This window comes from Vidua chalybeata, chromosome 10 (genome assembly GCF_026979565.1).
Source record: "Vidua chalybeata isolate OUT-0048 chromosome 10, bVidCha1 merged haplotype, whole genome shotgun sequence".
In the NCBI taxonomy this organism is placed as follows: domain Eukaryota; kingdom Metazoa; phylum Chordata; class Aves; order Passeriformes; family Viduidae; genus Vidua; species Vidua chalybeata.
The window spans coordinates 24,549,696-24,576,713 of NC_071539.1; the positions used below are offsets into that span (position 1 = coordinate 24,549,696).

Below are 27,018 nucleotides of genomic sequence, written 5' to 3' on the forward strand. Positions count from 1 at the left end.
ATGCCGGCGGCCAGCGCCGCTGCCGCCTGCGGGGACGGCCGGGACGAGGCCGAGCGGTGCCTGGGCCCCGCGGGGCGGCTGGCGGCCGCCGTGTGCCTGGGCGCCGTGGGCAGCCTGGGCTTCTGCAGCAACCTGCTGGTGCTGCTGCTCTTCTGGCGCTTCCCGGCGCTGCGCTCCCCCATCAACCTGCTGCTGCTCAACATCGCGCTCAGCGACCTGCTGGGCTGCGCCCTGGGCACCCCGCTCGGGCTGGCCGCGGGGGCCGCCGCCGCTCCGGGGGCCGCCTGCGCCTGGCACGGCTTCGCCACCGCCCTCTGCGGTGAGTGGGAACGCGGGGGGCTGCGGGGCTGCGCCCGCCGAGCGGCGGCTGTGCCCGCCGGGAGGGGACGGGACAGCGCCGGCAGCGCAGCGGGGGGGGACGGGACAGCGCCGGCAGCGCAGCGAGGAGGGGACGGGACAGCGCCGGCAGCTCCGAGGAGGGGACGGGACAGCCCTGGCAGCTCCGGACAGGGGACGGGACAGCGCCGGCAGCGCCGGGGAGAGGATTTCTTGGAAACCTGGTGGCTTCCAGCCCTGACCCCAGATGGCACTGGGCAGGACAGGCCGGCAGAAAAGAGCAGCCCTGTGCACCTCCACCTTTAGACAGCCCTGTCCTCAGCTGCCAGCCGGGCACACAGAGGGAGAGCCCCGCGCAGCGCAGGGGGCTGTGGGGATGGCAGGTACAACGTATATCATGTTATACATAACAATAGCTCCTGTTTTCAGGCTTCCCAGTGCTGACAGTCTCTCCCAGCCTGCTGTACCTCTGCAGACACTGGCACACATCGGTGGGGCTCTCCCCTAGCCGGCATGCACATGGAGCAGAGGCTTTACCAGCAGAGCATCACTCTGCCCGTCAGAACAAACCTGAACCTCCCCAGGAACACAGCTTAGCCTGGCATCCAGGCTTCACACAGCCACTTAGGAGACACTGGCACTGCTTATGCACACTCTAAAGAGATATTTGCAGCAGCTCTTTGCTGCCATCTCTTTCCCTCATGAAGTTATACAAAGTAAAAAGCCAAATTTGTGCATGTAAAGCCTTGGCAAGGAAAGTTCAGCAGGAGTGTGTCAGCATCTAGCAACATCCCCGTGTACCTGCCAGCATTGCTCCCACAATGCAGCCCGGGAGGTGTATGTGGAGGGAAATTGCAAACTCTAATATCAGCTTCAGAAATTACCTCCCCTCCAGCATTTCTGCATGCAAAAGAAGCCTTTGATTTGCTGCTGGTGGTTTTATTGTCCCATTGGTGTCTGCTGGCAGTACCCCAATTGCAGGAGACCCATCACTGTCTCTTCAAAGGCTCACAAGCTGCCTGCCCCCCTGAGGGGGACACTTCCTGGCACAGGGGGCTTCAGAACATGGGTTTAATCTACAGCTCTTCATTATGCACAGCAAGAAATCCTTATGAAAACCCTGTGGGACTGCACTTCCCCAAGAAGGGCTCAGAAGGCTGCACTTCAGAGCTGGCAGAGGAGCACCAGATCAGCTCCACACTTTGGGCAAATCTAGATATTAATCTCGAATTTTACAGGTGCAGCAAGAACCAAATCTGATGGAGAAGCCAGGATTTTGCTGCAGGTCACTCTCACACACACGTATCCATTCAGACAGGTGTGCTTAATTATTGATCATCATTTATGGCTGACTGGCTTTGGCTGAACACTGTTTAAACACCCCCAGCTCTTGGGGTCAGGCTCTCAGCACTTCTCGCTTGTAGGGGGACACCTCCAGTCCCAGTCCTTGCCCACCTTGTTTCCAAAGCCAGTGCCATCAATCTCACCCATGGCTTGAAATATTTTTTTTGGGAGGCAGAGCAAAGCCTTCACTTATTCATTTTTTGCTGATATAAGGGTCTGGTTTGACACAGGCATCATCTCACTCATCTCCCTGGCTGTGCTCTCGTACGAGCGTTGCTGCACCATGACGAGGACAGCAGAGCCTGACACCACCAACTACAGGAAAGCATGGACAGCCATCATCCTGTCCTGGACATACTCCCTGCTCTGGACTGTTCCCCTGCTTCTTGGCTGGAGCAGCTATGGGCCAGAAGGACCAGGGATAACCTGCTCTGTGAACTGGCATTCCAAGGATGCCAACAATGCATCCTACATCATCTGTCTTTTCATCTTTTGCCTCGTAATCCCTTTTGCCATCATTGTCTATTCCTATGGGAAGCTGCTGTGTGCTGTCAGACAGGTAAGGTGATTCCTCAGCTGCCTTTTGGCTGTGACCCCAACCAGGCAGAAGCTGATGATCCCCATTTTCCACCTTTAGAGCTCCTCTGCTGTCAGATGTTCTGCCACCCCTGGAAATGCCTCTCCTGTGGCTGTCCTGGTGACAGGCTCCAGCCTACCAGGGCTTTAAAAGTCATACTCAGGTGTGTACAGCTGGAGGTGATGCCTTGGAGGGGCTGCCTAGAGCAGAGGCTAGACAAGATTCCGAGAATAAAGTGGGTATTTATTGAAGGCACCCTGGGCAGTCAGAAGCCTCTCAGAGGCTGCGCCCAAGGTGGACAATGGGCACCAGTTTTTCAGACAATTGTGAGTTTGGTCCATTTACATGTCAGGGGTTAATTCTCCAATTACAGCTTCAGCTAATGAAGTCGTTTGCCCCCAGTTTGCTCCCCCCAATTCACTTTTGTTTGTACTTTTTGGGGCCTGAGGCTCTGGGGTGACCTTGTATCTCAGGCCCAGAGGGATTGTTTTGTCTGACCAAAGTGTGAAGAGCACTTACTAACACTCTGTATGGAGTTTGGAGTTATGCACTAATGCAGCACAGGATCTGAAAAATACAAAAGCTAAAATCCTAAGGCATCAGAGGTCCCTATGACAGCATCACAAATGAGGGAAGTTTGTCAGAGCACTCTAGATACTTCCAATTACCCCTAATTAAAACTAGGAAAGATTTACCTACCTTGATGAGATTGGTCCTAGGATTTAAATCTGCAGGAAAGCTGTGGAGAGAGGTGAGTATTATCAGCAGGTCTAGCATGGTCAGTGGAGAGGGTGGGAGCGGTGATTTCTGAAGATCAGTGCTTCTCTTCTGAAAGCAGGAAAGTGAACCCTGCAAAAAAATGCTGCTAAGAAAATGGTCACATAAAACCAAGCTGCTGGTGGGATCAGGCAAAGCAGGAAGATGTAACTTGACAAATACAAACTGTAAGACAGACCCATGACATGAGGCAGATAACCCTGGACACAAAGCAAAGCCAGTGCATAAATGACCATCATCGAGTCTTTGCTTCTTTTCTGCCAGGGTCAGGATTAAATGTGTGAGATGGAATTTCTTGTTTGGACTCGGATGTTTATTAGTTCTTATCTATGTCACAGTCTCACAAACCCTGAGTTCTACAGCACTTCACTCTAACAAACTAAAAATTGAGTTGCATCTCTCTCTCTACAAGGCCTTTTAAGGATAAACTGCCCAATTAAGAAATGACACCTAAATTATTTTTACTTTTAACCCAATAACCAACCACCCGTGCCTGCAATGGGGACTTTTTTATCCAATCACAAAAAACACCCAAACCCATGGAGGAGAAGGTGAAGAAGGAGCAGCCTCTACCCTAAAATCTCCATCTTGCTTTATATATATTACTGTATTCTAAACCCTTAAACTCTGAGTTTTCCACCCTGTGATATTACACACTTCTATTCAAACTCCACACCCACATTCCCAGTGCTATCATTCCATTTTGGAAGCTTCTCCACAGCCTCAGGTCAAATGCAGTGTTCTCCTGGGGGTCAGTGCCTGTCAGCACAGAAAACCTAAAATTCTCAGCATCCAGGGTTCCAACAGACCACAAACTTTTTTTTTTGCTGAGATAAGGAATAGTAGCTTTAAACATTGCTACCCCAGTGGAACATTTGATACCAAACACCATCGGGGCAGCACTGTCAGACAGCTGGAAATGCCAGTGCTGAGGTTTTTCCTCCTTTGTGAAGAACATCTGCCTTTAGCCACGAGTGATGGACCAGCTCTGGCTGCTCGTGGCACGGAGATGCTGGGAGAGACTGGAGAGCATGGCAGCCCCCCTTGGGGACCAGTCTGTGGACAGGCAAGGACTGTCCCAGCACAAAGGGATCATTTACTCCCTAAACACCTCCACACTTGGCCCCTGCACCCTGGAGCCACCCCAGGCTGGGCTCCAGCTCCATCAGTGTTCCGAGACCTGGCTTGGGCTCACCTCCTACAGCAAGCACCTGAAAGATAAGAGGGAATTAGATAAAGATCACCCTGTGAGACACATTTGCAGATGTAAACATTTAATTTAAGCTTATTATTGCTCAGGGACTTTGAGCAGGAGCAAATTAAATCAGTGGAGATGTTTAAAATAATCCTCATAGACCCCCAGTCCATTGTCTTGTTACAAAAACCTTTCATTCCCCACGAAAGCCAGCTCAGTCCTCTCTGGTCACCCTGTGCTGGGAACAGCTGCTTCTCCTGCACCACCATGGACCAGTCTCCTGAGTACAGGCAAGGGCTGGATTTCACAGGACTTCAGTGTTTTTCCATCTTTTAAGGCTAAAAATACTGTTTTAGAGGTGCTGCTTGTTTCAAGGTATTCACAGCAGCTGGGGCTGGAGCAGGTCCTGCCTGCAAGAGAGGCTCTTCCTCTCCAAAGTTCCTCCAAGGGAAAGAAGCAGCGAGCAAGCTTTCCTGTCGAGGTTGTGGTGTCTGATGTGTCAGAGTGATCCCCAGAGCTGGGACAAGCTCTGCTGCCTCTGCCCTCTCCAGTGCCAGCCTTTACTTCTGCTGCAGCTGCACCTGTGCAGCAGCACTGCAGAGTGGAGGTTTTTACATTAAATACTCTTCCCACTGATGCAGCCATCACATGAAATGTTGCATTTGGGCTCAGGAGAGTTGTCTGTCTTCAGGACTGCTGTGGACACGGACCAGGGTGAGTGACAGCAGCAGCTCAGGCAGCAGCAGAGCTCAGCAGAGCCCTTGGTGACTGCAGTGAGCAATGGGATCTCTGCTGTGAAGGGAACTGCTCCACCAGGGACCACAGTGGCATTGGAAGAGGGACAGCTGGTGGCAGGGGCTGTCACCCTCCCTGTCAGATCGGTGACCACTCTAAAGGTCAGGAGCTGTCTTTCCTGTGCTCCCTGGTCCTGCAGAAACCCCCAAACAAGGGAAAATAATATGAAATTTGTTCTGTCTGGATGGAAATTATCCTTTCAGGAAGGGGGATTTTCCACAAAGAGGGGAAGTCAGAACTGGATGGTCCTGTGGGTGCACCTGGGCACGTTTGGGAAGCCAGAAGGGAGGGGAGGTGCAGAGGCAGAAGGCCCAGAGCCTCTCTGCTGCCTCCCATGCCCAGTGCCATGCCTGTTCCTGACCCAGGCTGCTCCCAGCTGCTTGTGCTGCTGCCCAGGATCCCCCAGGGGCAGCAAGGTGCAGGAGCAGCAAAATCCCTGGTGTGTGTAAGAGAGAGAGAAAAAAAATGAACAAAAATAAGCTTCGCATGCCAGCTTAATATTTAAGGAATTGAACAACAGACTTTTGTGCTTTTAGTGGATCCTAAATTATAGGCAACACTGTGTAAGCCTTTAATGGTGCTTTCAGCTCCTGCATGCATATCTGCCTGTAAGTGAGATTATCTGCACCACTTACAGGAGTAAAACTGTGCTGGGAGATCAGGGTGTTTGGTTTCAGCCAGGCATGAAAAATTGTATCCTTTCACTTGACATTTGTATTTTCATGCTCTGATTTCTGGCCTGATTGTCATCACGGGAGATTTGCAGGGATGCTGAAACTCTGAGAAATCGGTCCAGGCTCCCATTCCCACTGCCATTCCCACTGTATTGCTTCAAGGTCAGTTTCCTTAAATTTGAAGAGAATTTTCACCACTAAGAGCAGATCTGCTTTTCCTCCCATGTCTTGTTTGAGGCTGTCAGGGAATGGGCAGAGGGAAGGGTTTGCTCTAAGCCATTTAAAATGAATTCCACAGGAGCTGGGATGTATTACAGCACACTGCCAACAATAAATCTGAAAAGAATCATTAGAAAATTAGGGATATCTAGGTTTCCAATCCCATTGAGCTTTAGTCTTAATTTTCTAATTTCTGAGAAGTCTTTCTGCTTTGATACAAGTTTCACAGCTCTCCTGTGAAGGACTGTGCAGGGCCCCAGAGGAAGCAAAAAGAAGGCTGCAGCTTTCCTGGGCAAGCAAGGGCAGGATGCAGGTGTGCCCTGGCAGGCAGCTGGGTGAGAGGCTTCATCTCTGCTTCCTTGGCTTCACCATAGTGCCCCAGGGATGGCAGGAGGTGGCTGTGCCCCCCATGTCCAGTCCCATTCTTGAAAGGCAGAAATCTGCCAGCTGGGGTTTGGTGCAGGGAGCAATCTGCAGAGAGCAGGGATGATTTAGGACGGCCTTGGTTTTGTTAGCAGAGCCTGGAGAGCATGTTACTGCTCCTACAGCTGAGTGTGCAGCTCCAGAGGAGCTCACAGCTCCCGTGCTCCGTGCCACAACAGAGAAGTTGTAATCCCTCAGCTCAGATCGCTTTGGGAGAATGACAGAATTTATGAAGGTTTGGAAATGACAGAAGTGAAGCAAAGCCTGGGAGGCCAGGCTGAGCAAGCTGTGAGGAGCAGAACAGCAAATGTGCCTCTTGCTCTGCAGAGCCCTGTGCCCCTGGAGGGCCTGGCAGCCAGAGCAGGGCAGAAGCTGTCAGGGTAACCTGTTCCAGTGCTGCTTGCAGCAGGGCAAACCCTCTGGGACGTGCAGCTGGCAGTGCAGGGAGGCTGGATTCATCCTCATCCAAAGCCTCCTGGCTGGTTTGAGAAGCTTGGTCATGTCTGTAACTTCTGTAAAACCCCTCCAGGCAGCAGAAACAGTGCACGTGGACCATCAAAGACAGCTTTGGCCATGCAAACAATCAATGGGCCACCAAGAAACAGTAGCTTAGAATTTCTTCTAGTAGCAGGACTTGGTAGCCAGCACTGGGTTCACCCTGAGCTTGGGGATGTCCTGAGGAATGAAGGGCTCTCCCTGGCCCTTTCTGTGTTTCAGCACTTTGCACAGCCCTGGGTGTGGTGTGCAAAGATGCCCAATAAAAACCTGTCTATTGGCAATGAAGAGAGAGAGAGAGATGGTCAAAAAATCCAAATTTATTGTGAAGTACAATTGCTTATATAGTATTTTAGGGAGGCTAGTAATGTGTTACTACAATGATTGGGTTAAAAATCACATAAACAAACTTATTCATTTTAAACATCTCTTGCTTGCAGAAGTCTGATGTAATTTTCTTTTTCCAGTAAACCCACGTGATCGAATCTTCTCACAATCTTGATTCAATCCTCAAAGTTCTGTTTGCTCTTGCCAAGACATCTTGTTATCAAACCTCTTATGCTAACCAGCTCCAAAGTGCATCATCTGTCTTGTGTATCCCAGTACCTGTCTGGGCAAATCACCTGGTCAAACATGATCTGCATGCCAGATTCCAGCTAGAAATAGCCAGCTCACTGAAAGCAGCACACAGGCAAAATTCATGAATCCTGCAGGAGACAGCCATTCTGCTCCCTGGTTTTGGAATAGCTGTAGTCAGCATGTGCAACTTAAGATGCTTGCTGGAAACAGAGAAATCATTTTGTGAGCACAGGGGTTAGAAGGTCATTAGCTGGAGTCATTGACAAGCTTGGCTGAGTCCTCTCATGTGACTTGTCACAATGCAAATACAAATGGATCCCAGCTTTTGTGTCACTGTATTACAGTGTGGCTGGGGCTTTTTTCCCTTTAATTCACACACAACCTACTTTCTATTATCTCCTTGACAAATGAATCTGAGGGCCTGCCTTCAAATTATTCATCCAAGCAGATCAGTGCAAGGCTCAATATTCTGCTTTTCTGCACAGACTCCTGCCCTGGGTTGAGTCATATCAGAGTAAATCTGCCTTGAGCAGTAATCACAGGCAAGGAAGGAAAAGCCAACACCTTGGCATGATTTCCACCAGCTCTTTGCCCCCTTGGTCCCTCATGTGTTATGGAAAAGAAAAAAAAAAGTGCAGCAAGGAGGCCTTTGATGTGTTCCATGTTAATTTCATTATGTCAATTAACAAGTGCAGCAGTTTCCAATGCAGGAAATATCTTTGTCCAGCACAGGCAGGAGAAACTGGGGGAGAACAGCTCTGTGTTCCAGCAATTCCCTTCCACTGGCAGGAAGGGGAAGGGGTGATTACACTGCTCCTCCAGAATTAATCTGGACAGCCTGAATAGCCACCATAAACTGAGGCTGAACTGGGCATGTGAGACAGACACATTCCCAAAGGCAGGAATCATGACAGCTTAAGCACTGGAGCACCTCAGACACCAGGGAAGAGAAAATCAGTCTTGAGACAGCTGAGCCCAGAAGAGCTGCAGAGGCCATGCAGGTCAGTGACTGAAGAGGGAAATCACCTTGGGTCAATCCACCCACACGCAGGAAAACCAAGGAATGTGCTTTCCTGGCTTCACTTGAGTTCAGTGCCAGTGAAAATGCAGCTGGGGATGTTTCTGTATTTCCCTGCTTGGACAGCAGCAGGAGCTCTGCCCATTCAGGATGCTCGTGGTTATCTGGTGTGTGCTGCAGCCTCCCCTGCTCAGAGCTGCAGGAAGGACTCACCTTTGGGCAGTGGAAGATCTGATACCTACGTGTGATGCCTTGTGGGGACTAACTAAAAACAGAGGCCAGACAAAATTAAAGGAATAAAAAGCAGTTGAAGGGCCTTCAGGTACATTTCAGGCAGATGAAGCCCCCCAGGGGCTACACCCAAAAATGGATGATGGATCAAGGGGTTTCACACTTTTATAAGTTTGGGCCATTTGCATATTGGGGGTTCATCTTCCAATTCCAGCTTCAGGTAATGAAGAAATTTACCCAAGTTTGCTCCCCCCAACTCACTTTTGTTTCCATCTCTGGGGCTGAGGCAGTGAGGTGTCCTTGATTGCCAGGCCTGGAGAGGAATTGTTGTTTCTGACCAAAATGAGAAAGCAGCAGCTCACACTGTGTGTGGAGTTCAGAGTTATACACTAAAGAACTGCAGGTTTACAGATATATGAAAAATATACAAGCTAAAATCCTAAGGCATCACGTGGATACAAAGCACATGTGCAAGGAGGGCCAGAGCCCAGATGCTGGCTCTGGAACAACGGGCAACACTTCCCCTCCTTTGGGATACTGAGATTCCCTGGAGGATTTGCTTAAAGAGGGGCACTGCCTGTCCAGAGAGCTGGAGGGGAGATAGCCTCGTGCTGGGTGTGCCAGAGCATGGTTTGTCCAACAGCACTCACCGACATGACGGTGAGTCCACATTAAGGATTTTTCTAGTTGAAAACAAGGCAGCTGTGATTTTTTTTTTTTTTTTCTCCTATAGTGCAAATTTTTCTGCAGTGGCTTCCAAACCTCAGAAGTGTCCAAGCACAGGCAGTGAGGGAAGCAGAGCCTGGCAGGGACAGCAGGGAGCAGCCCTGCAGGCTGAGCTCCACTGCACTTCTCCCCTGGCTCTCCCTGGTCCTCTGCTGTGTGTCCCAGATAACAATAACTGAGAAGAACTCCACTCTCAGTGAGAAGAACACACTCTCACCACAGTCATTACTGATTAAGGAATCAGTGCAAAGTGCAGGAGGGGAACCAAGCCAGTGTGAACATTAGTGGTGCTGAGATGTTGTAATAACCACTCTCACTGACAGATGGGCTGTGCAGATTCAGAATTCCAAAGGACATCCCTGCACAGGGAGCCCCCAAGCCTGGAAGTACCCTGGCTGTGTTACAGAGAACTCAAGGTGTCTTGGTGTGAACAGACAGGTGTCTGCTAAGGAAGGCAGGAGCCTCCCCTGAAATGGAAAATGCAAACCCCCTCCCTCTGAATTATTATAATTTTGAAATTAAGAGGCTCTCAGGCAAAGATATGGGAATAGGAATAACAGTTCTTTATTAAGAAAAAAATTAAAAGAAAATATAAAAATAAAAAAGCAGTAATACAAAACAACACTGCCAGAGTGAGAACAGGCCCTGGCACCCTGTGTGTCAGGGTGGTGGCAGCAGTGCCATTCCATGGTGGCTCAGCCCTCCTGCAGTGCCAGCTGTGCTTCTGCTGGAGCAGGATCCTGGACAAGGCTGGAGTTTTCCTCTGAAGCTCCAGGGCTGGTGGAGATGGGCCTGGGCTTCCTCTGGGAATGCAGTGGGGCAGAAAGCTGCTCCTCTGGGAATGCAGTGGGGCAGAAAGCTGCTCCTCTGGGAATGCAGTGGGGAAGAAAGCTGCTTCTCTGGGAATGCTGTGGGGAAGAAAGCTGCTCCTCTGGGAATGCAGTGGGGCAGAAAGCTGCTCCTCTGGGAATGCAGTGGGCAAAGGCTGCTGTGGTGTTCCCAGGTCAGATTGTATCCAGGTAGGAATGCTTGGCTCCTCCCCTGGGCAGAGCCTCTCCCCATGGGATGATGGAATTTTCTCAGCCATGCAGGGACACTCACTGGCCATGGACAGCAGAGATCTCCTGGAGGGAGGATTGGCTGTGGGAGAGATAAAGAAAAAACTGCCCAGTGAACAGCAGAGAAGTGCCCCACCTCTGACAGATGGCAGTAGAGCACACACCCCCAGCCACACCTTGCATTTTCCAACCTCAGACACAGGGACTGAGAAGAATGAGGCCACACCTAGAACCCAGCCACCCCCAGCAGCGCTGCATTGTGCCTGCACTCAGTGCTCCAGCCTTTGCAAAAAAACAACCAGGATGAATTATTTTAATATTCTGACATTTGAAATTAAACATTAACCCTCTTTAGTGACTACAAGACCTCTCCTTACAGCCCTCTACATCTGTAACAGGAAGTGAGGGGCTGAATTGAGATTTAAATTTTGATCTTAAATCATGTGGTTCACCCTTGAGTGGACAGAGGTGGGTCTGAGAGGATGCTGCGAGCACTTCAAAGGATATCTGAGCCAGAGAGCTCCTCCCTTGCACGCCACAAGGCCCTCACTGACTCCTCTAGCACCTTCCAAGCCCTCTAAGAAATGAGAAAAATTACTGCTGCAGAGGTGAAAGACATCAGCACAGCAGATGGAAAAGGATTTCTTGTCTTTCTCCTCTCACCTCCCTACAAGCTCTGGCAGAAGTGTGTGTTAATGCTGGGAACAGCAGCTGCCAGAGAGCCTTCCGTAGTGGATGGTCCCTGCCTGGGCTGTGTGATCCCCTGACAGCCTGAGACCACCTTCCTTTGCTTAGAGCCAGCTTTAAGTGCTTTTGGCCAAATTTCCACAGCACCAATCTTGTTAATTCACTCACCACAGGAGATTTTCCACAGCCTTCATTTACAGGAAAGGAAAAGATGATTTGAGGCAAATCGTCCCCCAGCTCTTAGTGCTGGGCAGCACCAGGAGCACAGCCCCAGGGTCAGAAGTTTTGTTTGGACCCACCAAACTGGTGGGTGTCCTCTTTGTATGAGCAGGCAAACTTGGGATGGTTTGGTGCAAACCCAGCTCATTAAGGCACTTGAACACGCTCTGTATTTAGGTTTGAAGCTGAGACAGAAGCATCAGTGGGATTTGGAGCACATTTTGTACACCATGAATGGTTACATTTGTCATCTGGTTCCCTTTCCCTAGCACAGCCAAGTGAGGTGAAAGTCTCCACAACCTTCCAAAAGCAAGGAGGTGCTCAGGGCAACCCAAACTGTTTGTCAGTAACTGAGGGAGACAAAGGTAAAACAGCACAGGAGAAAGGCAGGGGGAAAGGAAATATGTGACTAGAAAAATCAGTAATTTATGTGGATTGTTGTCAAGCCTGAGTGATACAAATGTCCTGATGTGGCTGAGGATTCCTCTGCCTTTCCACAGAAGAGAAGGGGCCACCTCTTAGCTGTGCAGGTCACAAACATCTGCTCTTGAATCTCTGCTTGGGCACAGGGCAGGGCAGGGGAGCCCAGAAACTTCCAGCAGGGAAAGCAGAGCAAAAGGGAAAGCAGAGCACCTCCCGAGTGCAGCCAAACTCCAGGCTCGGGTCCCCCAGCCCAGCACCTCTTCTGCAAAAGAAGGATGGAATTCTGGTTGAAAATATTCAGCAGTTGAAGGCAAAAGCAATTTCTTACAGATGTTTTATTCCTTCCTGTGCATAAGGTGTTCCATTATCCATAACACTACACTTAGTCCCAGGCAAGAAAGCAAGAGTCAAGAATGCTGTGGTTGTGGAAGGAAGGTGCAAGGCTCTCCAAAGCCTGCACACAGGCTTGCTTCTCATTCTGAGCAAGGAGTCCTAGCCCTGGCAATAATTGTGGGGGGTTGCCTTTGACACTAATTCCCACTGTTTTAAATCAGTTTCCATCTCCACTCTCCCCTGCCAGCTCAGCTTTGCTGGGCGTGCAGCTGGGGCTGGCAGAGCCCCCCAGCCTTGGCCAAGGCAGAGCAGGAAGCTCTGCTGCCCCTGCAGAAAAAGTTGCTGCATTTTCTGTGACTTTCAGAGGACGGATAAACCTTTTCCATTTCACATCTTTTACAAAACACATCCCCACCTCACATTCCCCCATTTCTCCAAAGCATGCAGAAATATATACATATTTTATATCTATATATATATATATAGATATATACATATAATTAAATCAGAGGGGTTTCTAACTGTCCTCTTTCATAGTGGAAAGGCCTGGGCCCCAACCAGCAGGGACAGGGCTCAGCTGGTGTTGCACAAAGGGCACTGCAAAAGGTTTGTCTGTCGCTCAGACAAAGGAATTCAGGGTTTTGTCATCAATGATGAAGCTTAGCTTCATGATATGTTATAGGAATGTGCCCCCTGTTGACGGAGTAAACAAGTTACCCTTTGTCTCTGTAAAAAGGAAAAAAGCTTAGAAGTTTCTCTCTTCAATTTGGTTAAAAGACACTTTATAGGACTTTAGGGACTTCAAACTTAAGGATAGCTAATTGGACAGGAGCCAAAAAGTCCTGCCTAAGCAATTCCCTAGAAAAGAAGAGAACAAAAGAAGTAAATCGCTTTTGTGAAGTGTTTTAGCAGGAGCAAGAACCTCTTGCTCTGGCTTGGTTTTTCTCTGTAAAGAGCTTTTTTATTTTGCCTTTTATTAAAAACTTTTTGTTTCCAACACTATCACAAGAGCCATCCTACTTCTTTTATGCCACCTGAGGCAGCTGAGCTATCAAGGTTATAATGCTTATCTCTGAGAGCTTATAAGACCTGGCTTGAAGAGAAAAAGCATTAATTTGTCAATTTACCAGAGCTAGTGCAGGTAATCAGCACTCTGGGGATCTGGGAGGCAGAAGTTCCCCAGTGACAAACCAGCAGCTGCTTTTTGCCTCATCATTTTGACTCTCCAGCTTTGCTCTTCCCCATCTGTCCCTGTGCTGTCCTTGACTGCTCTGCTGGGCTCAAGGCTGTTCCATCACTGTTTTGTGGGGTGAAAGCCCCAGGTCTGTCAGGAGCAGAGCTCTCCTCTCACAGACAAGCATTAAAACAGACATGGAACAGAGCTGGCACACTTCTCATTTTCATGGCAAGGCACTGAATGGATGGGACTTTGAGAAAGCCAGTGCTTCACTGGGAGGGCAGGTAACGGGTTTCTGGCTTTTATGATTGTACTTAGAGGCTTTTAAGCATAATTCAAAGGTTTGAATGTTAGCAGGGATAGAAAAAACTTCCTTAAAAATAAAATCTAACTTGTTCTTGCAACATTTCTGCATGGGAGTGTCAGCCATTTATTTCTTCTCCAAGCAAAGCTTTTTTTAATTAGCATTAGGATAGATCATGAGATATTGTTAAAACAGCACTGAATGGATGTCCACTGCTTCAGAACTTCAAGGAAATTCTCCACAATCATAGAATCATTGAATGGGTTGTGTTGGGTTTGAAGGGACCTTAAAGATCATGTCATCCTAACCCCAAAGGGTGGAGGGTTTCCCCTGAAGCATCCAATTTAGCTACCTACATTTATCAATTCTGAGAAACAGGGCAAGTGCTGATGGGCAGAGACCACCAGGAATTCTCACATCCTCTTCAGAAGAAATCAGACTGACCTTCAATGCCCAGGCTGTGCAGTTTAATTCCATCTCCACTGGGTTACAGTCTGGTTCCTCAGTACATGTTCAAGCAACCCCAGCCAGGAATTCTCCAGGGCAGAGTGTATTTGATTTCACAGCTCGTGGGCTCCTTCTGACAAGCAGGCAGTGATGCCTGAAGGTGCTCAGCTGCTGCCACAGCCCAGGGGTGCCTGTGCTGCCCCTTCTGTCTCTGCTTTGCCCACAGGGCTCAGCTGGCATCTTCAGGACAGCACATGCCCACTTTGATTGAGGTTTTTTCCCCTTTATCTCCCTTATTCTGACATTTCTCAAGGACCATCTTCTTAGTCCCATGAGTGTTGCTGTCAATTCTCCAAGCTCTAAAGAGTGTGGTGGTTTCACAAAAAGGCAAGAGAAAACACAGTCAGGCACTCAGCTGAGATTCTCAGATAACCCTGGAGAGCCAGGAGTTCTTCACAGGGGGAGAGCTGTGCTGTGCAGGCCTGGATGTGGCTGAGCAATTTCCATACCCAGTGCTGAAAACACAGATTTTGCTTTCCTGGTGAAGTGATGACTCTGTTCTTTCTGCACAGTGTCAGCAACACCAACCAGGGATTTGCTGTGTCCACAGTGACCTCTGTTTAAACCTGTCCTTATTGTTTGTTGCATTAGTCACTCGCCCACAGCCTTCTGTCTGTGACACCCCATGCCACACCACACAAACACTATTTGTGAGCATTTCTGCTCCTGCACTGGGAGGATGACTGGGTACAATCCTAGTTATGGTCAGTGAGATTTTTTAAAAGGCAAATTAATCACTTCTGCAGGCTGAATTACCACCTTGAGGTGCTTCTCTGCAGGAGAAAACACAAAGAAACTTAGCCAGTAAAAAATCAACAGCCATGGGAAGCAAGAGAAAAGAACATTGTAAGAGCAACATGGGGCCAGGGCTTCCAGCTCCCCAGTCCTGATAACTCAGTACACTGGCACACACATTCAGCATATAGAAGGTGTGACAGAGGCAAAACAAATTTTAGGAAACTGAAAAGATCATTTTGGAAGAAACAGAGACTCAATTTCCAGTGAAGAAAATATGAGGGCTATAAAAGCACATTTTTCATGGCTGTTTTCTATACCAAAGCCTACAGAAACAGTGAGATTTTAAAACCAAATTTCTTGCACAGCAGATTGGAGTTTAGACTTTTGACCAAGCCAGAAAGAGAGGACAGTGCACAGCAGGTCAGTGCACGGCCAGGGTACCCCTGTGCCAAACTCCTGCTGCTGCTCACCCTGAGCCAGGAGCAGCCTGGACTGACTTTCCAACCTCCATGGGCCAGCAACAAAGGCAAGCATGGGCCACACTTGTGCTCTTAGCTTTCCTGGGAGTTATCAAGACTGTGGGAATTGGAAACACATAAACATCCACAGACACCAGAGGGTTTGCTTTGCAGCCCTGGGAGAAGCTTGGATTGATGTAAAAGTAAAGTACACAGATATTAAACAGAAAAACCATAAACTTATGTTTCTATAGTGGTAAGTAAGAATATGCCTTAAGAAAGTGAGAAACTGCACTGATAAGATGGTGAAGGCTTTATAGTTTAGGGGTGTAATTGGATAGAGTAGCTGAGAGTTTAGAGGTTATAACAGAAACATTTGTGTATATGTGAGATAGAAGCCCGTTGGGTAAAAGCACCTGCAGCGCAGCAAAATTAAGTAAAGGTGATAGGTTATAAAAGCAAAATAAACCTTGTCATGGTTTGACACTGGCGCAATGCCAGCGCCCCCATGAAAATGCATCTTCCCAAATAAATGCTGTAAGATGTTATCAGGAACAGAGCAGAGCAGGCCCAAGCTTAATAACAAAGGGAAAAAAAAACTTTATTAAACTACTACTAATACAGAAAACACATAAACTAAATCCAGGATGAAGACCTTTTAAAACACCCCTCCTCCTCCCAATTCCTAAAACACCCACCATGAAACATCACCCGGGATTCCTGATCAAATTACCACCCTTCAGATAATCAATACTCAAGCTATCAAGGGAGAGAGAAGTCTCTCTTGCACCACAGACCCCCCAGGAAACACAGTTGCCACACCCTGTGTTTCCCTGTCACACATGGCAACTGCCCGGAGAAAATCTGCCAGTGTGACACTCTCCTTTCCATGCCACAGTGCTCTCACCACCGTGCATGGACAGACTGCCCATAGGGCTCCTTTAAGGATGTTTTGCCATGGACCAAAAGAGACAACATTTCAGCTTCTCATCTTGGGACTACAGTCCCCCCCATTTTCCCCTGGGGCCAAGGGTCCAAGAACAGAGATCATCTTCTTCCTGAAGACAGAGGGCATCACCATTCCCTCCTCAGCTTTCTTCTGTTCTTGCCATTCCTGTGCTGTTAGAAGCTGAAGCAGGTCTCCTTGGGTCACCACTGCATCCCCCTAAAATGCAGTCTCTATTGCAGGAGATTTTGGTTCAGTCCATGGCTAACAAGAAAAGTCCAGCCATAAGCTACTTCATCATCTCCTCCCACCTAAATATTTCTTCTTCTAACATGTCAGGTCCCAGACTGTCTCTCTTCCACTACAAATCAAGGAGGAGTAATATTTTACAAAGCCCTCATTTCCTGGAAAGGGTTAAAAGTTCAGACTCCCTGGACGGCTGATATCTCGGTCCAGCGTTCTGTCTCCCACGCTGGACACCATCCCCCCCCCACTTTCTCCTTCTCCTCTGCTGGCAAATTTCCAGGTGCCGCCAGGCTCTCTGTCACTTTCTCTCCGGCGGGGGGGGGGGGGGGGGGGACAAAGGCATCTCCGCTTCTCTCCACCCTTCCGTCCACAGGAGCTGGCTGGGTTCCAGACCCTCAGCCCCCTCGGCCTACCTGGACAAGGCCGCGTGGCTTCCCCTCCCCCACCCAGCCTGAGGCTGGGCAGGGGAGAGTCTGCACTCTCTAAGGAATAGAACCAAAGAGACAGCTCCCCTGGGAGTTCTTGCTTTTAACCCCCTGTGTTCTCAGAGGCGTGTCCATACTTTCAGTGGTCACTCCAGGTGCCAATATCCAAACCTGACCACTGATTGGTTTGACCCAACTTCCTGGAAAAAATTCACTTCCATGTCAAACCACAACAACCTTGTGGTCCATTGGATCAAAAAGTTCTATATTCCCTTGTAACAAAGAACTTGTGACTACTTTGAGCTATGGCTGAATGCTTGCTCCCCTAAAATCTCACAGCCTCCAAGACTGATGTTTATCTGAGCAACAAATCGTTCTTAGCCCCAAAATAGTCCCATCCCTTTAATTAATGCAGTGATAACAATAAAGACAAAATTAAACTAAAGCCCACAACACCATTCACCAACATCATTTTTACACAGCTCTTTGCTGTGCCTGCCTCCAGAGGGTGATCTGATGCCAGGCACAGCCCACAGTTAAATGGTGTAGTCAAGTCACCGTCTGCTGATGGGGTGCAGCAACATTTCAAGGCTGATGGGTGTGATTTAGTTTTGCAGAGGTTTTCTGCATGTGTGCCAAATATGAATATCTCAGGTTTCCTTGACTGACCAGGGGAGCCTTGTAGTTAAAAGCAAAAAACGCTTCAAGGAGAGTTACAGAAGTGGGAGGATATTCAAAACTTCTGGCCTCGTAGGATGAAAATAATAATTTCCTGCTGCTGGCAGGAAGCCATTCCCTGGCACCAGCAGTCTGAAAACGGCAAGCTTTTCTCTTTTTTTTTAGGAAAGGACAACACACTTCAAAAGTCAAGAGAGTATTACCTGGTGGGGTTTACCTAAGCAGGGAGCACTGCCCAGGTGGAACATGAAGCAGCACAAGTCCCCCAGTGGCTCTGAGTTGAAGCAGTGGCCGAAAGCAGCTGCTCCTCCCAGTGCAGCAGGGTGTGCAGATGTGGAGGCAAGCATTGCACAGCTCCCTGGGACCCCAGCCCTGCTCAGGGCCCTCCTCCCATGCCCAGCCTCACACCAGCCTGACTTCTAGCTAGAAGACATCAGTAAAACATTTGTCCTCTCTGACCTTATCTGAAAGAAGAGGTTGTTGGGTTTCCTTTTCTGGAATTGATGGAAATCAATAGAACCAAAGGGAGCTTTTGGTTATCCTTGAGGTGCTCCACATGCAAGCATCACCCACCACCTCCCCAAGTGTTTTCTGGCATGGGGGGTGGAGAGGAGGACCTCAGGAAGGCACAAAGGAACTGGGATTTGTGTGGGGATACAGAGCCCTGGCAGCTGGTGCTGATGCCTTTCAGTGCCTCTTGTCAGGAGCCTCAAAAACCAAGTGCACATGTGTGGCAGGCATATTCTTCTCTCTCTCAGGATTTTTTCATAGAGGAGCACAGAGGAGAGAACTAGAAAACAATTTCTATTTCTGCTCCTTGTTTTTCTCATGTGGAATGTGTTTGGAGAATTGTTTACCTGGGGTGATTGCTTGGTTGGATTCTGGTGAGGATTGTTTGGGGCTGGTGGCCAATCCAATCCACCTGTGGCTGGACTGTCAGAGAGGGGCACGAGTTGTGGGTTAGTGAGATATGGTAGTTAGAACAAGTAGGTTTGTAGTTTTAGTATCTCCTAATAGTTATATAGTTTTAGTTACAGTTATGTAGTTTTAGTATCTCCATAGTTATAATAAAGAAATCATTCAGCATTCTGAACTGGAGTCAGACATCAGCATTTCTTCCCACCAGGTTCACCAACATTTACAACACCCATGATGCAAAATTCAGCCCCTCTCTTGTCTCCAGCCTTGCTTCCACCCCAGTGCAGCTGTTTGGACTTCATCACAAAGCCTGAGTGAAGTTTTATACCAAGGCATGGCAGACTCTCAAAAAATCCACACCCAGAGAACATGCTGTACAAAATTCTTATCAGCTCCACAAGATGCAATGGAAGAAGATAAATGTGAACTTTCTGTCTGAGATGACTGTGAATAAATCTGAGCTACTGATGCCTGTGGGTGGCTCTGAGTGAAATATTCACTTCTCACTAATGGAAATATTTTGATTAACAACTTTATTTGCCTAGTGGCAAATACCAATTTTTCCTTTTAAATCACAGACAAGTGTCATAAAAGATTTCATTTGCACATTAACAAGATATTTATAAAGTACTTGGTATTTGAGTTCCCTCAGCAGGCAATTACAGATATGTTCTATTTTTTGAACAGTTTTGGTTAGGTTTTTAAATTAGTCTCAAGGTGACTTCCAACACTCAAATACATCCCCACGGATTCCCCATAAAACTGCTTGTAAGAATTAGTTCCTCGTGCTTACTGCAGCACTTCTCAGCACAGGCATTACAGAGCAGTCACTGAAAGGTCTGGTTTTCAAAACACACTGAGAACTAGCAAACCAGGCTGAGGCACAGGCGGCAGTGTTTATATGCAGCGTGATTTATTTTCAAGAATGTGTGAGCCCAGAGTCCAGAGGAGGAGGCTGTTGTAAATCACGTTAATTCAAGTGCTGCCTTTGGCCATGGATTCAGGGAAGGAAGTTCTCTCAGCCCCATCATCCACTGCCCCCGTGCCTGTGGGTACAGGCACATTTCATCCTGGCTGGGGGATCTCTGCTGGCAGGGCTGGGGCAGTGGCTCTGGGAGCTCTGGGAGCTGCTGCCCTCTGGTCACACCAGGGCACATTCCCCTTCCCTGCCTCCTGCCCAGGATACTCCCATTAAAAACTGGGCTTTGCAGTAAGCTGGAGGAGGCTGTTGTAGATGCAGAGCACTTTTGGTGGTGCTGCTGATGCCTTAGGATTTTAGCTTGTATATTTTTCATATTTTTGTAATCCTGTAATTCTTTAGTCTTGAAACTCTACACAGTGTGAGCTGCTGCTTTCTCATTTTGGTCAGACACAGCAATTCCTCTCCAGGCCTGGCAGTCAAGGACACCTCACTGCCTCAGGCTCCAAGAAATGGAAACAAAAGTGAGTTGGGGGGAGCAAACTTGGGGTAAATGACTTCATTACCTGAAGCTGGAATTGGAAGATTAACCCCCAATATGCAAATGGCCCAAACTTATAAAAGTGAGAAAACCTGTGAGCCGTGGTCCATTTTTGGGTGTAGCCCCTGGGGGCCTTTGTCTGCCCTGAAGGCCCTTCAATATATAGAACTGCTTTTGATTCCCTTAATTCTGTTTTTAGGTAGCCCCAAAAGGCACCACTGGCCCAGCTGTCAGGGACACACTCAGTACACAGCACAGCAGCCCTGCCCAATTCCTCTCCAGCCAGAATGGTTCAGGTGACACTGCCAGCCCTGCCCTTAGTGCAGCCACCCCAGGAGCTCCCAGGTATAGGAAACAGTCAAGGTAAGAAGATTTTAGAAAGCTGGGGAAGCAAACTCTAGAAACATAAAGAGCAGAGAAACTTAGAATCAGCTGCAAAGTCTGAAAGTATAAAAGTTACAATAGTGTAGCAAGCAAGGACATGAAACAAGAGCTTGAGTCCTAGGCTTAGCTAAGATAGACCTTAAGACTGCAGAAAAATGTGCTTAGCAAGATAGCAGAGGGTTTTAAGCTTAATAATGAAGTATTGTGTATTGTTAATAGAAAGCAATCAAGCCAGCATTCTATGAAGCAGGTGTATGTGTGCTTTTAGTAATTGGCTAAAACAACTGCCTGTAAGCTTTAGCAATGTGCTATTGGCTAAAAAGTTTTTAAGATGCTTTGTAACAAAGAAAACTTGGGCTGCTGCTGGCTGTACCTGAGCTTTGCCATCTTCCCATTGCCTCAACCCTGTCATGAGGCTGATGCTGCAAATAAAGCTCAAGGATTGTACCCCAGCAGTGCTGTCCTTTTCATGAAATAACCACAGCAACACACCAGGCACCCTCCCTGTCCCCAGTGGCAGCAGTGCTGATGCCTCCCTGTGCCTCTGTCCCCCCAGGTGAGCAGCATGCACAGGGGGCTGGGCCGGAGCCGGGAGCGGCGCATCCTGCTCATGGTGGTGGTGATGGTGGTGTGCTTCCTCCTCTGCTGGCTGCCCTATGCAGCTGTGGCACTCCTGGCCACCTTTGGGCAGCCTGGCCTCATCACCCCTGCAGCCAGCATCATCCCAGCCATCCTCGCCAAGAGCAGCACTGTCTACAACCCCATCATCTACGTGTTTCTGAACAAACAGGTCAGTGAAATGCTCTCCTTCCTCCATCTGGATTCCATGTATGCAAGGAGTGAAAGAATAGCCAGCAGAGATAAAGAGAGCATCAGTGACATTGCCCAAATCTATGAGAGGGAAGCTCTGAAAAACGGTTCAGAGGAGCACATTTATTTAACAAATCTGCCCTTTTGGCAGTTGCACAAGCAGCTCCCCAGATGTGCAAATAGCAAATGATAGGTCCTTCCTTTCCATTGCACCATTTGACAAAAAGAGAAGAAGTCCATGTTCTGGCAAGAGTGAAAGCACCAGAAATTGTCTGAGGTGACTCAGATCCGTGAAGTGTTGTGAGGATGTGAGCTCTTGCTGCCCCACGCCGAGCCCCAGCACAGACATTGCCCACAGCAACTCCTCCTCCTCACAACACCAGCTCTCTGATTTACTCTTGATTTACTCTTTTAACCCCCCTCAAATCCTTCAGTCACTCTTTGGTCCTGCTCTCCCCTCCTGAGAGCTGGTGGGAGCCGTGAGCAGTGAGGAACTGCCAGAAAGCAGTGCCAGAGGAGCTGGAGCAGGGGAAGCACACAGCAGGCAGGAGCTGGGGTAGCCCCTGGCACAGGACTGACAATAAAAGTGAGGATGAGCAGAGATCTACAGAGGAAAACAGAGAGCATCAGAGCTCCTCCAATCCCTCAGCCAGGTCCAGCTCCAGCAGTCCGTGTGCTCATGCACATTTCACTGATCTTTGCATTGCTGGGATTAGAGCAGGTGGATCATTTGCTTCTGAGTCCAGCAAATCCTCCACTTGATTTTTGGAAGCTGTTAGGAAGCACAGATAGTAAATTGCTCACTCTCTCATGGAAACAAATGATGATGGTAAAAGATTGATTTAAGTCTGGCTTAAATTAGCTGTGGGTGTTTTTACTGGGACATGAGAAATTGCCAGGGAGTGAAAGTTTCCATGACACCATCCATCATCTCCTCAGCATCCATCAGCTCCACTCACTGCCACATACAGCTCAGGGGGGTGCAGTCCCTTCTCTGCAGAATTCCCTGACATCCTCCCTGGGATAGGAGCCCTTCTTTCCCTTCTCCTCTCTTATTTAGCCTTTGAATAAGCTCTCTGATGAAACCTCCTGCAAGGCTGGGGAGCTGTTGCCATCCCCCACCAGGGAAAAGCCCCAGGCACACAAAGGGTAACTCTGACTCACTCCAAACACATCCAGCCCTGGCTACATCCAGAGAGGCAGTTCAAAAATCCCAGGCTGATCTGAACGTGTGCATGGCTGGAAAGAGCACTCCAAAACAACACAGACTGTGCAGAGGGGTCTTCTACAGACAATTCTAAACTAATCTTTTTACTAAATAGCTTGCTGACACAAACAGCAGCTAGACACAAATTAAACTGGGTTTATCCATGTCAGATTCCTGAAGTTCACCATAAACTTTTACTACTAGTGCTCCATACACGCTTCATTTTGTTTGTGGAGGGTTTTTTTGTGGTGTTTTTGGTTTGGGATTTTTCTTAAATTCCACTTGGTTTCCATTGCTCAGTTAGTATTTTAGCAGTAATCAGTGCTCAGGTTTCTATACTCAGTGCAGAATAAGAAGTCACTAGTCTGGGTTTCTCTGCACTCAGGAGAGAACCTCAGACCAGAAGATGCTGCAGCCACAGCTGCAGCCACCCAGAAGTGTCAGGCATGGGAAAGCAGGAGGTGTTGGTCACCCAGAAAACCACATTCAACACCAACAGCATTCCTGAGGCTGTGGAAATCTGTAGGAGAAGCCCTGACAGCTCACACAGCTGACACTGCCCTCCAATTTTGTGCTATTTCTAACACCATTCTATGTCCAGGCTGCCCCCCCACTCTGGTAAATGCTCAGAAATCTCTAATCAGGCTGGATAAAATCTGAGAACAGGCCAGATAAAATAACATTCACAGGCAGGAAATGCATCCAGGCAAGGACCAGGTGAAGGTTGAACAGATTGAGGAGACTCCCAGTGTAACAGAAATTCACTGGGGATTGAACAGCTGCAGAAAGGCACCTGGGAAGAGCCATGTGACCTTGAGCATGAGGAGAGGGGGCAAAGCAAAATCCAGAAAATAGACAGTACTCCCCATGAGTTTTGAAGCTGCTTACTATTTCAATGCTCAGTGGTGAGAGGCTGATGAAAAATTTATGATTATTACAAAGATTTTAATCCTGCGAAAAAGCAGTTTCTCATTGAAAAAAAGGAACCTCAGCTGATGCAAAAATTGTGTAAAACTTAAAAAAAAAGCCATATTCCCCAGCAAGCAATGCTGCTGATGAAAAACCAGCATGATTTTTCGCTTGGCTGTTGATAACACGAGTTGTCAGAGCTCTTTGCTAGCAGCTGTGTTGTACAAAGAATTACCAGTAATGTTGTTTTGGACTCTTGAGTGTAGAGATCAGTTATCAGCCTTTGACCCTGCAGCTTTAGGGAGGCCATGCACACCATCCACACCACCTACAATACCTATTTTTTCAGCTACAGCTTACCTTCATGCTTAGCCCTTCCCCTCTGCTCTCAGATACACAGAATGTTTTGCCATGCAACTGAAAAAATCCCTCCAGTTACGGATATAGAACCAACCCCTCTGAGAGCTTAAACCAAGCTTTCATCTTTTCCCTGGTCAAACCCAAATGAAAGCAGCCAGCATCATTTTCATTGGTAATTCAGTTGGCTCAATCCATTCCATGCTCTGAGCAGTGGGATGTGTCCATAACCTGAGTGCAGGCCGGCAGCAGTGACTGGCAGCTCCCCAAAATCCCCGTGCCACAGCAGTGTCTGCATCAGCTCAGCTCAGTGACAGGTCCTACAGGCTGGAGAACATTTAGTCCCTTCTATTCTCTGCATTGCCACGAAATCAGTAATATCTGTAATCAAAAAAAAAAAAAAAAAAAAAAAACCACAGGGCAGCTGTTAGAGGCCTGTAACCTGTCCCAGAATTTTGCTCATGGCTCTCTCCCCTCTGTGCTACTCTGCTGAGGTCAAGATCTCTTGGCACAGTGACATATTTTATTCTTCAAAACATTTCAACCTCAAATACAAAATATTATCACACCCATGTTGTTCCAGAGCTATCCCAGGAACTTAATTAATACCAAATCATGAGATAAAGCCTGTCTTATAAAACCTGAGCTGAATTAAAGTCCTGCTAACTCACTGTTCTCTTTGTGTGACAGTTTTACAGGTGCTTTGTGGCGCTCCTGAGGTGCAACAAATTCCCCCAGAGTTCCTTGCCCAGGCTAAAAAAGCAACAACAAAACCCAGGTTCTGAAGAGCTTCTGCCAAAGCCCAACCAAGCCCAAAAGAGAGATCCAGAGCGTGGTGCTGTAGGAGGGCTCCAAGAAGCAACCTGCATGTGAGGAGAGGAGGTGAAGGGCTCTCCAGCAGGGAGTGGTCAGCCTGCAGATGGCCTCTCTCCCCTGCTTTGGATTCTGCTCCTCCAAAAAGTCTCACGTTACTTTTCAATACAAACCTGAATAGATCCTGATGAACTCTGCAGTTACAGACCTCTCCTAAAATTTAAAGTGCATGTATTGGTTATGTTTCAAACTTTAGAAATTGCCGCTGAAGCTTAGGAAAATAAGTCTTTTGGGGACTTTTCCTTTTAATTATCAGCTTACGGAGTTACTGCACCAAAAGATAACTTCCTCCCAGCACTCAGTGAAGAAGCAGCTCTGAATGCACAGCACTCAGCTGGGTAAAGCCCCTGCCTCTGAAATCGCTGGAAAATGCCAGTTTGTGCGCATTAGGAAGAAAGCAGGGCGACTCCAGCCCTTTGTGAAGGGTGGGACTGAGGGCATCCGTGGGGCCAGCAGGGCCAGGCAGGCAGGGGAGGCTGTGAGCAGAGCACAGCAGCCCTGGCAGCAGTGGGGACAGGTTGGTTTCAGCAGAACCGTCCCGTGAGCCCAGCAGGGAGGCTGGGGGAGCCTCCACAGGACCTTCCTCCTGGGGATCTTTGGGAGGGAAGGGACAGGTGGTGCCTCCTACAAACACAAAAGCATTGGAAAGCTTCAGAAGTGCAGCTGGAGGAAGAATTATAAACAAACAAACAAACAAAGAGGGGACAACCTTCTCCCTCGTCAATTCTGAGGACAATCTCAGTATTTTGACAAGATTTTCATCCTAAATTGGAAGGAAAACATGAAATAGCACAATTCTGTGGAGAATTACTTTTCAAATTCCAAATGCCATGGGAATGCCTTCTTTCAGAGGAGTTTCACACAGAGGCAAACCCACAGCCCTGCCAACACAGCTGTCAAAAACTTGTACCACAGTGCTGTAATTACCATAATTAGCCAACACAGGGGTCTGGGTGAGTGAACACTCCGTGCATATCATTACCAGGTACCTGTTCCAAAAGGATATTTTTGATTTTTCAGATGATCAAAGCTGTCTTTTTCTTCCAGGGATGTGGGTTTATTTTTTCTTTGCAATATTAACAAAAGCTTCCTTGTAGTCACAACATTATTTCACAACCTATTTCTTTCATTATCCCTAAACCACAATTGTACTAATAACCTAAATAACACCAAATGTTTTAAAATACAGAGGCAGAAGCCATGGATTGAGGTTTTTACTGAGGTTATATTACTGGATGAAATCAAAGCAATAGATGTACTTACTGCTAAGCAATACCAATAAATTATTTATTCCCAAGCACATATTTTTAAAGAGTAGCTTGTTATTTTCAGATTAGAAAGCATGCCAGGAAATTTTCACTTCTTCTTTTCCCTCGATATTGTCTCTAGGTGGATTGTTAAATTCCAGTATGAATTCCTGCATTAATAATAGTATTGCAGCTCTGTGACTGGTGGTTTTTGTACATGCAAGGATTTGTTCTTAGAGCATACAAATCTGGCATTGGTAGGTGTCTTGGAGGCTTTAAATAGTTCATGGTTTGTGATACAAATGTGTGTTTTCAACATAAATTGTTGGTTTCAGCTCCATTAACCCTGTAACCTGCTGCAAACACCACCTGAGAGCAGCTTGTAACTGCCCTGCTTGGAAACATGCAGGATGTTGTAGCTGTAAATAAAAATATTCTCCTGTGGTACCTCATCAGCTTCATCTCCTGAGCAGCTCACTACCACAGCCCTCACAATTCCCACATTTGGCACCAAAGAGACAGCAGCTTGCACCTGACTTGTGCTGCCCAGCAGCGCCTCTGGGGTTCTCTGGGCAATTTGCCGCATACCATCTAGGTGACACCAGTTTTATGAGAGACACACAGAAAAGGCCATACACACGCACCAGCACAAGCAAAACAACACCAAAATCCCCAGATTTCAATTTACACTTTTACTTGAAAAGGAGGTACAGCTCCCTTTTTTTTCAGTGAGTGTACAGGTCTGTACTTTCTGAGATTTATGAGCAGCTTGTAATTTCATTTCAGCAGGTAGGTTTGCTGCCATTGAAAGAGATGATCGTTTCATAACCATTTACCTGGATTCTTCTTTAAACAAAGCACTGTGGCTGCATAACCAGCAGTATCACAGGGTGTTCAGCAAGCAGTCAAGCCTTCCCTTACCTATTTTTCAGCATCTTCAATATATAAAAAAATAGCTAAATGACCAAAATTCACCCCTAGCACTACTTTTTTTTTTCTTTTTTTTTTTTTTTTTTTTTTTTTTTGATAAGGAAAAGCCATTTGGCTTTGAATGAATGCATTTCACTGCATGCAGACCCCAGAGAATCCCCAGAGAATCCTTGGGATACCCCAAGAGAGACTTTGCTGAGTTTTCAGATACAAACACAAGAACTGGGCTTAGAGTCAAACAAAACTGATACCAGTAAGGAAATTAACATTAAACAGTTCCAAGCATCACCATTTCCTTTAGAGCTCTCCCTTAGCATCGGGCAGGAGGAACAAAG

At 47.7% G+C, this 27,018-nt stretch overlaps 1 protein-coding gene across 1 annotated transcript; it reads left to right on the forward strand.

The window, feature by feature from the left end:
• On the forward strand, positions 1 to 26,107 carry LOC128792645 (pinopsin-like). The gene is made up of 4 exons (XM_053951183.1): positions 1 to 319; positions 1,911 to 2,239; positions 20,907 to 21,140; positions 24,324 to 26,107. Exons 1-4 carry the CDS (start codon positions 1 to 3, stop codon positions 24,504 to 24,506), a joined length of 1,065 nt encoding a protein of 354 aa, XP_053807158.1. The 3' UTR covers positions 24,507 to 26,107.
• The last annotated feature ends 911 nt before the right edge of the window (positions 26,108 to 27,018 follow it).

What these genes read in the sequence shown, in the direction of transcription:
- LOC128792645 (XM_053951183.1), top strand. Translation starts at nt 1, where the DNA reads ATGCCGGCGGCCAGCGCCGCTGCCGCCTGCGGGGACGGCCGGGACGAG. An exon ending in CTTCGCCACCGCCCTCTGCG is followed by an intron (nt 320 to 1,910) that starts GTGAGTGGGAAC and finishes GGTTTGACACAG; the next exon opens with GCATCATCTCACTCATCTCC. An exon ending in ACGTGTTTCTGAACAAACAG is followed by an intron (nt 21,141 to 24,323) that starts GTCAGTGAAATG and finishes TTTGTGTGACAG; the next exon opens with TTTTACAGGTGCTTTGTGGC.